The 13,620-nt window shown below is 47.8% G+C and overlaps 2 protein-coding genes across 2 annotated transcripts in view; one reads left to right on the top strand and one right to left on the bottom strand.

The window, feature by feature from the left end:
• The first annotated feature begins 874 nt into the window (after positions 1-874).
• LOC306834072 (tyrosine-protein phosphatase non-receptor type 7-like) lies at positions 875-12,932 on the top strand. Its single transcript, XM_079359835.1, is given in 12 exon segments — positions 875-2,426; positions 7,889-8,030; positions 8,926-9,106; positions 9,213-9,297; positions 9,374-9,453; positions 10,815-10,952; positions 11,022-11,210; positions 11,501-11,697; positions 12,086-12,148; positions 12,150-12,191; positions 12,300-12,384; positions 12,488-12,932. Coding segments are annotated over 11 exon segments (1,290 nt in total). The 5' UTR covers positions 875-2,426; positions 7,889-7,923; the 3' UTR covers positions 12,611-12,932.
• Positions 12,933-13,180: 248 nt separating this feature from the next.
• Positions 13,181-13,620, bottom strand: part of LOC306834266 (leucine-rich repeat neuronal protein 1) — a gene marked incomplete at its 3' end in the record, with an annotated part of 4,740 nt that continues 4,300 nt past the window's right edge. Inside the window, 1 exon segment of the mRNA XM_079360099.1 lies at positions 13,181-13,185. Coding sequence (XP_079216225.1) covers positions 13,181-13,185 — 5 coding nt within the window.

The following is a 13,620-nucleotide window of genomic DNA, read 5'->3' as shown; positions in this document are numbered from 1 at the left end:
ATATATGTGTATATATGTGTATATATATACACATATATCTATATATACATATATATATATACATATATATATGTATATATATAGATATATGTGTGTATATATATATAGATATATATGTGTATATATATATATATATATACACATATATCTTCACTAGATTGTAAACATCTGCAAAGTGTTCATTTATATGATGTGGTTTTTCAGCTGTCAGACGTGTAATGTACATCCAGGCCACTAGAGGCTGCTGCTGCTGTAGAATGACTTGTTGACCTGCGGCTGTTCTTTGGTGTTTCTGTCTTTATGCTTCAGGTCGATGGATTTATTGCTCTGTCCGCAATAATAAAAAACAAAAAGCCTGAATGTGTCGACTGACTGCAGGGTAAAAAGAAGAATCAAAGTGTTTTCATGCTCTAAATACATCCGATCTGCCTTCTTTAAAGCAGATCTACCATCCTAACGTTGACCATGAATGATGTCAGCCTCTGCATGAAACAGTTCATTTCAGCTGCTGTCTCTTTAAAGCCCCCCTCCCCACAAGCCCACTCTTTCTGGAAGCCTTCCTGAGGTGCAGAACGCTGCAGGGCTGCCAGGGGAGGACTGCTCTCTTTGTCAGGGAGAAGGGAGTCTATGTAAGAGGATTCATTCATTCTTGGTTTCATATCGGGGAACTATGGCGTGATTTACAGAACATGCCGTTTGGACATCAAGCATTCAGATTGAGTGTCTTTCTATTTCCTCCAAACTGTTTGTCCATTTTTCAGTCTCCTTTGTTTTTCATTGATCTCTTTTTTGATCCCTTCTGTTTTTCTCTCTTCCCTCTCAAACTTCCTGTCTGCAAACCACCGCCAACCGCTCTTCCTCCTCTCAGCGCCTCCCCTCCTCTCGCTCTAATGTCCCCGTATCACACGTGACGGTTTTAACTGGTGTCGTCAGGAGATGAGTTAGATGTTCAGTTGGGAGTCTGTGCTGAATTGTGAGCTGCATTGCCGTCGAAACTAATGAAACGGGTTCCCATGGCGACGCCGGAGGCAACAAGCAACACTCGTCGATCACATCAGCTCAGTCGTGCCTGTGACGTTCATGAGGGAAATATGGTTCATCAGACTACGTCGAGTTAAACTGCTAATTGTTTGTGCTGTTGGAGAGCAGCTCGTTTAAGTCGTGTCGTCATAGAAGTTCTACTTCCTGTTTGTACCCACCGTTTGTTCCCTCCGTGGGCGATTGGAAATGGACACTTCCAGTGTGTGCAAAAAGCAGCATACTCATTGGCTGCTACTTTTTAGAGGAAGCAGTAACTCTCCTGGAGCTCTTTGATAAAACGCTGACTTCCTGTTCAGTGACGCAGCAGGTCCTGTTAGCATGATAAGCTAGGCTGGCTAACTAATGCACCACGAGTCAAAGCTCAACTCTGATTGGTCAGTACAGGTATCAATCAATCTCAGGGTCACACCTGATGCTTAGCTAGCTGAGCTTGTCATGCTAACAGGACCTGCTGCATCACGACAGGGTGGCGAGCTGTCATGCTGAACAGGAAGTCAGCGTTTTCCAAAGAGCTCCAGGAGAGTTACAGCAAGTGTCCATTTTTGTACAAAGTCATAATAAAACGAGCAAAATGGGACAGACAGGAAGTAGAACTGTTACTAACGACGTCAGATAAGCAAACGCCGCTGACAACCAACGAGCTGCTCACGAGGAAACCTGCCGGTAACCACGAGTTCTTTTGGCCCCCAAAGACCAAATGGCCTCGAGCTGTGTGTGTAAAACCACCGCTAACCGCCAACCGTGTGAGGACATGGAGGCTGAAAGTCGGCCTCGACATGAACAACATGCTAACAGCAGCCGTGTTCATACACAGACTGTGCAGCTTCCAATAAACCTCTGAAAGTTCCCCAGCTGTGTCATTATCCTCCCCTCAGATGCAGAGAGATTGCTGTCGTGATCAGCGGCGCCTATTCTATTAATTTTTATTACTATGGCGACGGCTAATAACGCTAGCAGGTTAGCTTCCCTCCCCCCGTCCCAGTAGGACTGTATCCTGCTGCTGCTGCTCGTCTGACAGCTGGAGAGAAAAAACAAATCAGTTGTTACGGCCCCACTGATGGTTGAACACACACATTCACACAGAAATACAGAAATACACAGATACACGACGCTGGAGCCCGTGGCGTGCAGTCTGAAGGGGACCCATAACCTTGAATGAGAGGGGAATAGAAAGTGTGTGTGTGTGTGCGCGCTAAAAAAGTGTGTGGCAATCAGAGAGTGGGTGGGTGCAGAAAAGGAAGTGGCGGAGAAGAAGGTAGAAGTGAAGACGAAACAACAGAAAGCAACAGATGGATGAAAAGTAAAGAGCGAGAAGAGCAACTGACGCGGAGAGACGAGGAGGAGGAAGAAGAAGAGGAAGACAGGAGGAGGACGAAGACAAGCAGGTGAGAAAGACGTCCACCTGGTGTTCACCTGGGAGGCAACTGAAGCAGACGCAGACAAACAGAGAGGAGATTTATTCAAGTCTGTCATTTAAACTTTATTCAGAAAACCTGAAATACTTTTCTTCAAGTCGAGTATTTTATTAAATCAGAAAATCACAGAGATGAGATCAGGTGCTTTAGAAAGACATATTTCATTTACACGTCTCAACACTGAAGAGAGTTGAGTTGATTGGCTGAGATGAAAAACAGATCTTCAGTTTTTGAGGATTTTGAAATTAAATGAGTCAAAACATCTGAATAAAAGTTCACAGGTTGTGTTGGGAAAATAGACCGTGAGCCGCAGGTCAGCATGTGGTGGACACTGTAGCTTCAGTGTTTAGCCAGCTCTGCATGGGTCTGTAGCTTCAGTGTTTAGCCAGCTCTGCATGGGTCTGTAGCTTCAGTGTTTAGCCAGCTCTGCATGTGGTGGACACTGTAGCTTCAGTGTTTAGCCAGCTCTGCATGGGTCTGTAGCTTCAGTGTTTAGCCAGCTCTGCATGTGGTGGACACTGTAGCTTCAGTGTTTAGCCAGCTCTGCATGGGTCTGTAGCTTCAGTGTTTAGCCAGCTCTGCATGGGTCTGTAGCTTCAGTGTTTAGCCAGCTCTGCATGGGTCTGTAGCTTCAGTGTTTAGCCAGCTCTGCATGGGTCTGTAGCTTCAGTGTTTAGCCAGCTCTGCATGGGTCTGTAGCTTCAGTGTTTAGCCAGCTCTGCATGGGTCTGTAAAGCTTTCTGCGTTCTAACCTAACCTTGGGCTTCCGGCTTCTGGCGCGTGCTCCTGCTGCGACGACACCACTCGTACGTTCGTCTGTCTACCTCAAGTGTCGAAGTGTTTTTGTTGGGTTGCGATACGTTTTTCTTGTCACTATGCGGGTCAAAGTGCACAGTGCGACCGTGATCATACATAGCCAAGCATTACGACCAGAGTCATGGGACAATCATGGACTCACCTACACCAGAGAAGCTCTGCTTCAGATCCGCTCTTCCATGCCCGGTGGGATTAAGCCATCCAGCGTCTTACCGGCAGAAATTCGACCGAGGAAGAGGGGACAGCGAAGGGGGGTCCAGGCTAGGCTGAGAAAGCGGCCGTTTAAACCCCCTCTCCCCTTGATCATCATGTCCAATGTCCGTTCTCTCCGGAACAAAAAGGATATACTTCATGCCAAATGCAGAGTGGACAGAACATATGTCTGTCATAGCCCTGACAGAGACATGGTTGGACGAGGCGACACCGGACGCTGATGTGGACCTGGATAACTTCACCATCATCCGGGCGGACCGCACGAAGAAATCCGGCAAGGGGAGAGGTGGAGGGGTCTGTATGTATGTCAATGACAGGTGGTGTAAAAACATCAAGACGCACAGTAAGATCTGAAGCTCCACTGCCCGCTTCCATCGCTGCAACACCTGTTCACCTGATAACTGCTCTCATATCTGGCAAACCCAGGGGCGTCCAAAACGGCCTTCAAAGCCCCGCCTACCTTCTCTGGGCCAATCAGATCCAGAATCTAAAGTTAGAAGGAGGACATACTGGCTGCTGCATTGTTGTCAGAGAAGCTTCAACACAGCAGGTTTCCTTCATGATCACACAGGAAGAGAGCAGCTCTCTGATTGGCTGATTGATCACAGAGGAAGAGAGCAGCTCTCTGATTGGTCCTTTAAGAAATATTAAAAGATGCTAAAAAGAATAGTTAGTGACTCCACTAAGGGGTGTTTAACTTTAAACATGGTCCTCTAACGTCCCTCATTCATTCATCCTCACTGTGCTCAAACACTGAAATGGTCTCTTTGCTCATTCTGTCCACGTCTCACTTCATTAAAGTGATACTTTCAGGGTTCAAAGGTCGTGAGTTGAGTAAGTTTCCCGTCCTGGACGGTTGACAGAGAAACACAGTAGAGGTGTGAGTCTGAGTCACTGCATGTACTTCCTGTGTGCTGCAGAGTCACATTATCCTTCACATGTTATATGATGTGTGTAACTTCTGTGTGTGTGTTTACTTGTGCTGCTGGTCTTAATGGTGTGTGTGTGTGTGTGTGTGTGTGTGTGTGTGTGTGTGTGTGTGTGTGTGTGTGTGTGTGTGTGTGTGTGTGTGTGTGTGATTTGACATGAATGATTCATGAGCAGCTGTTGTGGGTGTGTTAATAATCAACGCCTGGAGCATCTCTCCTCCTCTCTGCATTTATCTCTCTCTATCTTTCATTCGCTCTCTGACTCATTTTCCCTCTCTCTCTCTCTCCCCCTCCGTCTCTGTTTCTCGCCCTCTCTCTCTCTGTGTCTCGCCCTCTCTCTCTCTCTCCCCCTCCGTCTCTCTCTCTCTCTCTTGCCCTCTCTCTTGCCCTCTCTCTCTCTCTCTCTCTGTCTCTCTCTCCCTCTCTCTCTCTCTCCCCCTCCGTCTCTCTCTCTCTCTCTTGCCCTCTCTCTCTGTCTCTCTCTCCCTCTCTCTCTCTCTCTGTCTCTCTCTCCCTCTCTCTCTCTCTCCCCCTCCGTCTCTCTCTCTCTCTCTTGCCCTCTCTCTCTGTCTCTCTCTCCCTCTCCCTCTCTCTGCTCTACCCTCAGGTCTCTCTCTCTCTGTCTCTCTCTCCCTCTCCTCTCTCTCTCCCTCTCTCTGCTCTACCCTCAGGTCTCTCTCTCTCTTTACCTGAACTCCTTCAACCAGAGTAATAACGCTCAGAGAAACAGAACATGTCTGTTCCTGCTGCCTCTAAGATCATATTCTCACTTTCTCTCCTTCACTATCACTTTCTCTCTCTCTCTCTCTCTCTCTCTCTCTCTCTCTCTCTCTCCCTCTCTCTCTCTCTCTCTCTCTCTCGCTCACTTGTTTCTTCTTGCCCCTGCTTTTGTCAGAAAGTCATGGATTTCATGTGAGGAGGGTCAGAGAGACAGAACCTGAGCTCTCTGTCGTTGGGTTGGTTGAGATGTGAGAGAAGCTCACCTGTGTTGTTTTTATAGACATAAAGTGGACAGAAGCTGAACGCACAGAAACAGACTGGTAAGACTGATCAACATGCCTCCTGCTGACATGACATGCTGTGATCTCCGAGGTGCACGCTGACATGTAACCTTCATGTTTGATGCACATTCTTATATTTTTATCTCATTTAATTTTTGTACTGTGATTTTTCTTCTTTGCTGCTGTAACACAGAAAATGTCTCAGTTTGTGAGATGAATAAAAGATGATCTTATCTTGTGCTTTTCCCTGTAAATCTGTTACTAAATAGGGGTGGAAACTCTACAGTGCCCCCTAGAGGCTGCAGTGTGCATTGCAGCCACAGACAGTCTGCTGACTCGCTGTAGTCGAGGTTAAAACCGTGCATGCTCTCCCATGCCGTGTGGTCGGAACCAAGCTGCAGCCTTCGCTGTCGAAAGGCCAATCAGCCAATCCTGCAGTACCTGGAGTGTCCACTAGAGGCTGGCTGCAGCAGCACAGGAAGTCACATACACACCCATTCAAAAAGCCTGTTTTTACAGCAGACATGTTTACAGCCTGCTTCTGTGATCAGGACTCCTGACGTCCATGTGTCATACCTGGAATCTGCTCCACCATGTGTGGCGGGAAAACAGGAGCTCGCTTACAGACATCCGTCCCCAGCACAAGCGCCGCTCAGACTTGCTAAAGGGCTGAAGTAAAGCGGCGTCCAATGACGTCGCTCGGCGTGTCCCAAAGGTTCATCCAACAGCTACAGCCGTTATGAGTGTTCATAGTTCTGCTGCCTGATAAACCAAACATGAAGTGGTGTCACTTAGCGCCCCCTTCAGGCCTGGAGGCTGTTTGTTGTGTTGGCTGGATATGCAGTGTTGTTATGCTGCAGTTGTTTCTTCTTCTGCGTATCTTCGATGAGTTTGTCCTCCACGTTCGTCTCGCTACAACAAATCATTCACATTTATTTGCAGGAAGTTTAAATTATTTATTTTTGGGAATTTTGATCTTTTGAGGAGCGTTTTTCCTCGTGTTGCACATGTTGGACATCCAAGAGCTTCTTTTACTCACAACGCTTCTTCAGATGGAAGTTTATTGACTCGGCTGTTTGTGTGTGTGTGTGTGTGTGTGTGTGTGTGTGTGTGTGTGTGTGTGTGTGTAGTGTGGAGTCAGTGTGGGCGTGCTGGCTTCCTGCTGTGAGGAAACTCTCTTCCGATGGGGACACACTGAAAGATTTCAGATCTGATGTGATGTGGAAACACACTGAATCACACACACACACACACACACACACTCTAACACAGTTTAGTTGTGTATTATCTGTTGATCAGGGTTCAGGCTGGTTGAGTGTTTTTCGGATGCGTCCTGTTTGTCTGACAGCAGCCTCGTCATCAGATCAATAATTGACTCGTCATATCAAACTTCCTGAAAGGAGGCAGCGAAACAAACGGGCTGAGGAGGCGTCGGGACACGTGGAGTCTGACTTTAGCAGCTCATTATGTAAGGAAGCTGATTAAAGCTTGGAGCGGCTGCAGAGCAGTCAGAAGTTTGAGGTGCATTAGAAAGGTGAGTCCGACCTGTTTCTGTTATTAAAGTGCTGCAGAGGCTTCAGACCCTTTAATGAGGGACGTCTGGAAGCAGATTCTCTTATTAGTAAAAATGCAGCTTTGGACTCGTACCTGGATCAAGTCTTTGCAGGATCAGAGTTGTTTGTTGACGCATGTGTGAACGCTGACATGAGGGCGGACGTCTTCCTGTTTTAGGCTTTCTTTAGTATTTTATTGTAAAATGTTTTTTTCTAATTTAATTCAATATTTTTTTGCGTGAAGGCATCTGATCTACGAGGACTCCCAGACTGAGAAGCTACAGTTGGTAGAGTCGTTGGCTTTCTACCTGAAGGTTGAGGGTTCGATCCCCAGCTCCTGCAGCCACATGTCCGACGCGTCCTTGGGCAACATCTTTCGTCCGATTATGGTCCACTTAAACTTTCTTTTGTTTTTTTAACTTTGTAATTTTGTATTTTAACTTTGTACACCTTGACTCTTTATCTTTGGTTAAACGCTTCGTAAAGCTGTTCTGTTCTTCACTCGCTCTGTTTGCCTTTAAATTTCCACCTCAGGGTCAAATAACGTTTTGAATTGAATTGAAGACATGTAACACTGAGTTGCTCCTGCTGCTTTGTAGATGGTGTGTGAATGAATAGCTGCTCCCAGCTAACAGGGTTAGCCTAGCCACAACATTTTTATACTTTTTTCAATAATTTTTGAAAATAAAAATAAACTGTTGTTTTCTCCAGCAGAGTCAGAATTGCTGCGATGAACACCTTTAGCATTGTTAGCAGGCTTTAGCTACCTACTGTTATCACAGGTTAGCATTTCTCTGTAACGCAGAGAGCGCGCTACACGACTACGACCCTGCACAGACCAGAAGAAAGACTCAAAGACTGAAGTGGTCCAGACTTCATTTAGAACACCAGGAGCCTCATCATGTTCCTCTCTCTTACAGCACACTGTGATCCCCAGCTCGTACTGAAACACACCATGAGCATGTCTGCAGTGCAGTCAGCCTCCCATCCTGCCGAGGACCCGGCCTCGCCCCCACCCATGACCACACCTCCTCGCAAAGCCTCCGTCCGCCTGCAGGAGAGGTGCGTACCGCCCAGCAAGGATCCTGCAGGTCCTTTAGTCTCCACTAGAGGCTGCAGAGGCACAGGAAGTCACATACACACCCATTCAAAACAACCTGATCCTAGCTAACAGGTCCTCAGACTGGGACCTGGTCCTGATCCTAGCTAACAGGTCCTCAGACTGGGACCTGGTCCTGATCCTAGCTAACAGGTCCTCAGACTGGGACCTGGTCCTGATCCTAGCTAACAGGTCCTCAGACTGGGACCTGGTCCTGATCCTAGCTAACAGGTCTTCAGACTGGGACCTGGTCCTGATCCTAGCTAACAGGTCATCAGACTGGGACCTGGTCCTGGTCTTAGCTAACAGGTCTCCAGACTGGGACCTGGTCCTGATCCTAGCTAACAGGTCTTCAGACTGGGACCTGGTCCTGATCCTAGCTAACAGGTCATCAGACTGGGACCTGGTCCTGGTCTTAGCTAACAGGTCTCCAGACTGGGACCTGGTCCTGATCCTTGCTAACAGGTCATCAGACTGGGACCTGGTCCTGATCCTAGCTAACAGGTCATCAGACTGGGACCTGGTCCTGATCCTAACTAACAGGTCTTCAGACTGGGACCTGGTCCTGATCCTAGCTAACAGGTCCTCAGACTGGGACCTGATCCTAGCTAACAGGTCATCAGACTGGGACCTGATCCTAGCTAACAGGTCATCAAACTGGGACCTGGTCCTGATCCTAGCTAACAGGTCATCAGACTGGGACCTGGTCCTGATCCTTGCTAACAGGTCATCAGACTGGGACCTGGTCCTGATCCTTGCTAACAGGTCATCAGACTGGGACCTGGTCCTGATCCTAGCTAACAGGTCTTCAGACTGGGACCTGGTCCTGGTAGCTAACTGGTCTTTTTGATTTTGTAGGCGGGGCTCCAACCTGTCTCTGCTATTGGACGTGAGTACGCTTGGCTTGGAGACAGTGTGTTCGGTGTCCACCCCAAAGGAGGTGTGGCTTCAGCTGCTTCACACCTCGTCCCGCCCGCTCACACACAACATGCTGCAGCAGGCGGCTCTGGACACGCACACACAGAACACAGAATACCAGGTAACACGAGCTGATCCTTCATCATGGACTCATCAGCCCCTGACTTTCTTTGTGTGTTTGAGGTGAGTTTGTTTTCACATCCAGTCCGTCCCTGTCTTCTCTGCAGAAGATCCCACCGAACTTTGTGAGCGCTGCGGAGCTGGATGTTCCGGGTCACACCATCAAAGACAGATATAAAACCATCCTGCCCAGTGAGTGCCTCCGTCACTCGTTAAAGACTAATCACACGCTTTTCAGACTTGTTCATCCGTGTTGTTTACCGTCTAGACCCCGAGAGCCGGGTGGTCCTGAAGAGCCCAGACGAGGAGGCCGGGCCAGACCGCTACATCAACGCCAATTACATCAGGGTCAGAGTCCAACTTTATTTACACCAAGACTTTGAAGTGTTTCAGGTCTGCAAAGGTGTTTAATGAGCAGATTTACGTTGGACCTTTAAAGGTACAGTACGTAGACCGGTTTACAATGAACCATGTCAAAGCAGGTAAAGTGTGTTTTTACTTTAACTGAGTTATTAAACAGAAATACTTTATGTTTTAATCAACCATGAAGCAAAGAGGGAGACGACAGGTGGGACAGCTGAGCCGGGTGATGTTACACATGGAGGGGACCCAGCACGGATCCTGGTGGCGCCCAGTTGCACACGTTCATCAAAAAACAGTTGTAACCCAAACGTGGTTCGATAACGTTCATGAACACGTGTTCTCGTATCACGTCGACAACCTGAGCTGCAGATTTAAAGTGTGCAAGAGAAGAAGTTAGAGCTGATAATGTGGGCGTCTTCTCGTGTGTGTGTGTGTGTGTGTGTGTCTGTGTGTGTGTGTGTGTGTGTGTGTGTGTGTGTCTGTGTGTGTGTGTGTCTGTGTGTGTGTGTGTGTGTGTGTGTGTGTGTGTGTGTCTGTGTGTGTGTGTGTGTGTGTGTGTGTGTGTGTGTGTCTGTGTGTGTGTGTGTGTGTGTGTGTGTGTGTGTGTGTGTGTGTGTGTGTGTGAGAGACAGCTAAGCTAACATAAACTCAGATATGAGCTGACAGTTTGTTTGTGTGGGAGTCTGACAACCAGGAAACCCACAGGAAGTGATGAAGGAAGTGACACGTCCCTGACTCATCCCCTCCGACCCCCCCACACCCGGCCCACGCATCCCTCACACTCTGCAGCCTCAGCTCTGTGTGTGTGTGTGTGTGTGTGTGTGTGTGTGTGTGTGTGTGTGTTTGACACCTGCTGCTGCTCTCGAGATGTGACAACGTTTACAATCTGTTGAACAGAAAATACAAAATGTATCTAAATCACATTTATAATAAAGGGACATATTGATCTCGTTGTTTGGACACTTTGCGGTGGTTGTTGTTGTTGTTGTTGTTGTTGTTGTTGTTGATGATAGACAGAGCAGCCTTCGTCTCTCAGCGTCCTCTGAGGTTCAGAGGATGTCGTGTGGTTTCAGACTTTCTTCTCTCAGTGAAAACGTGTGAACTCGTCTGTCTTCAACAACAGTCACTTTTTTGATGTCTTTTTTTCACATCAGTTCTGTAAGAAGTTAAAGGACTTTTTGTCTTCAAGAGAAGCCTTCAGTGTTTACTTTAAGGTCACATATTCGCCTCCTCTTCAAGCAGGGTGAATAAGTCTGAAAGCTCGCCATACCATGCGTGAAGAGCAGAGACGGAGACGAGGGACGAGGTCTCCGTGGACAGACTGACCTCCTCTCTCTGTGCTGCAGGGCTACAAAGGAGCTCCCAGGGCCTACATCGCCACCCAGGGGCCGATGCTGCACACTGTCGGGGACTTCTGGGACATGGTGTGGCAGGAAGGGAGCAGCATCATCGTCATGGTTACCAGACTCAAAGAGAACAACGAGGTGAGGAGGAGTGCCCGTTTCCCCCTCAGCTCCTCTGGACTGCAGATGCTGAACTCTGTTTTCTGACAGAAATGTGAGCTGTACTGGCCCCAGCCCAGGGAGAGGAGGAGGAGGAGGCTGGAGGAGGAGGAGGAGGAGGAGGAGGAGGAGGAGGAGGAGGAGGAGGAGGCTGACACGGCTCCGTTTGGGAGATTCCTTCTGAGAGTGACTGACAGCCGAGAGAAAGACGGCTTCACTGTCACCGACATGGAGATCCAGGTACACAGAAAGCACATCAGGACTATGATCACCTGTCGGAGGGGAAACAGAGGGCGGGGCGCACGACCAGGTTTCTAATGAGACAAGTTTGAAGTAATCAGTATAATCCAAAGTATAAAAACAATGAATATATAATATATATATATAATATAGGCTTTCAGTTTGAGGCCCATGGCGCCCTCCAAACACTGACAGTAATGTGTGTGTGTGTGTGTGTGTGTGTGTGTGTGTGTGTGTGTGTGTGTGTGTGTGTGTGTGTGTGTGTGTGTGTGTGCGCGCGCTGCGCGCAGCTGTGTGCAGAACGACGTCACGTCAGACACTACTGGTTCACCTCTTGGCCTGACCACCACATCCCACAATGCACTGCTCCTCTGCTGAGACTGGTGGAGGAGGTGGAGATGTACAGAAAGTCACTCCTCCCTCCACCCAGCTCTCAGCCAATCACAGACGACGTCCCAGGCCCCGGACCAGTGGTCGTGCACTGCAGGTTGGTTCACATAAACATGTCTGTCTTTGCTTCTTTCAGCTTCTCCGAGGACTGTTTGTGTTCAGTTTGTCTCCTGATTGCAGAGACGTCTGTGATTGGTCGATTTATTCCCTCAGTAATAAGCAGGTTATGGTCTCAAAGCAGCATGATGTTCACTGAATAAATCATAGAGCAGGAAGATGGGAGGAGTTAAGGCGGGGCTACCTGGGATTGACAAGGTAACCTGGAAACGACTCGTTCAGGGTTTCAAAGGAAGCTCTGAATACTGGCGTCTGTGGTCTAGCGGTAAATATGCACGCCACATGTACAGAGGCTGTACACATGCAGGAGGAGGGAGGGAATCCATCTTTAAGGAGAGTCAGTGACGGCGTGCTCCCCGTCCTCTCAGTGCAGGCATCGGGAGGACCGGCTGTTTCATCGTCAGCAGCATCGGCTGTCAGCAGCTCAGAGACGGTCGACATCCTGGAGACGGTGTGCCAGCTCCGCCTCGACAGGTGCCACGCCCCCCTTCTGTCTGTCTCTGTCCTGTTAAAGCGTCTGTTCCACACATTGCATTTTTAATCTCTCCCCCCGCCCCCCCCCCCCTCCCCCGCCCTGTGTAGGGGTGGCATGATCCAGACCACAGAGCAGTACCAGTTCCTGTACTCCACACTGGCCCAGTTCAGCGCCCAGCTCATACACAAACAGGTAAAGCTGCTCTGCACCACACCTGGTTACCCTCAGACTCCGCCCCCAGGACAGCTCTTACATCAAGTCCATTTTCTCTGAATGTTTAAACTATTTTAACCAGGAGGAACACCAGAACCAGAACCAGCCCGTCACACAGCCACAGAACGATCAGAGTCCAGAGGGACCGGTCAGCCTTCAGCTGCAGAACCTTCGACTTGACGACACAAAGAAACGGAAGAACTGAGACTACGCAGATCCTGGAGAACCAGCAAGGCCGAGTATGCAGCTAAAGACCTCAGAACCAGCAGCTTTTAAATATTAACACGACCAGGAAGAGGGAACCAAGCGGACCCAGAGAGCTGGTGGACTTACAGAGGGAGGGGGGTGAGAAGTTTAAAAACCATGAAATAAAAGAATCACTGGGAGAAAAACCAACACAGCAGAAACCAAGAGAAGTGAAGCAGAAGGTCCAAACGTTTAAAGTGTGCAGACGGGTCAGTCATCAGCACAGCTTCAGAACGTCAACAAGGCTGCAGCTTTTATTATGAATAAACCTGCTAAATGTTGTTTCTGCTCTGAAATTATTCTGAACATCATGTGTGTCTGAAAACAGCCTGGAACACAGATGAACTATAAATCACTTACTGTAGATAATAAAGCACAATGTGTTATATGAAGCATAGAGAAGTTAGTTTAAATAAAGGTTGTGAGCTGTGGTGTCGTGACCTGTATGAGCCAATCAGAGCAAAGCAACATACGAGACAATATCATCAATAAATCCTGGCTGTGAATCAGAGGAGATTCAAAGACCGGTTCAACCTGTAGAATCCTCACATACAGAGGTTTTCAGATGAAAACAGGTCTGGGGGTTAATTAATAATAAAAATAATAATTTTCTATTTTTTATTATTGTGTCATTACCGTGTGTTTACGACAGATGGCAGTGTTTCAGTTTTTTAATATATCTCCCCTCTGTGTTGGGTCTTTGCTCTTTTCCTTCCGCTTCCTCCATTAACCCCACCCAAACCGGAAGCAGAACTCAAACATCCGCTCACATATTTCACAAAATAAAAAAAGTAAAAAAAACGAAATTTAAAAAATGTAGGTGTAAAAGTCAAAGGCTGACTTTTCACCTCTTTAAAATGGAATTCGTTTTTTTTATTTTGATTATTTCATTTAAGTGTGCCCTATGTTGTTTTATTTTGAAAGGCTGGATCGGATGTGGTTAGATTGTGTGACGTCGGACTTGACGGT

This window comes from Symphodus melops (assembly GCF_947650265.1).
Source record: "Symphodus melops genome assembly, chromosome: 13".
Lineage (NCBI taxonomy): Eukaryota > Metazoa > Chordata > Actinopteri > Labriformes > Labridae > Symphodus > Symphodus melops.
Note: the sequence above shows the minus strand (reverse complement) of the source record. Positions and strands in the feature narration are given on the sequence as shown.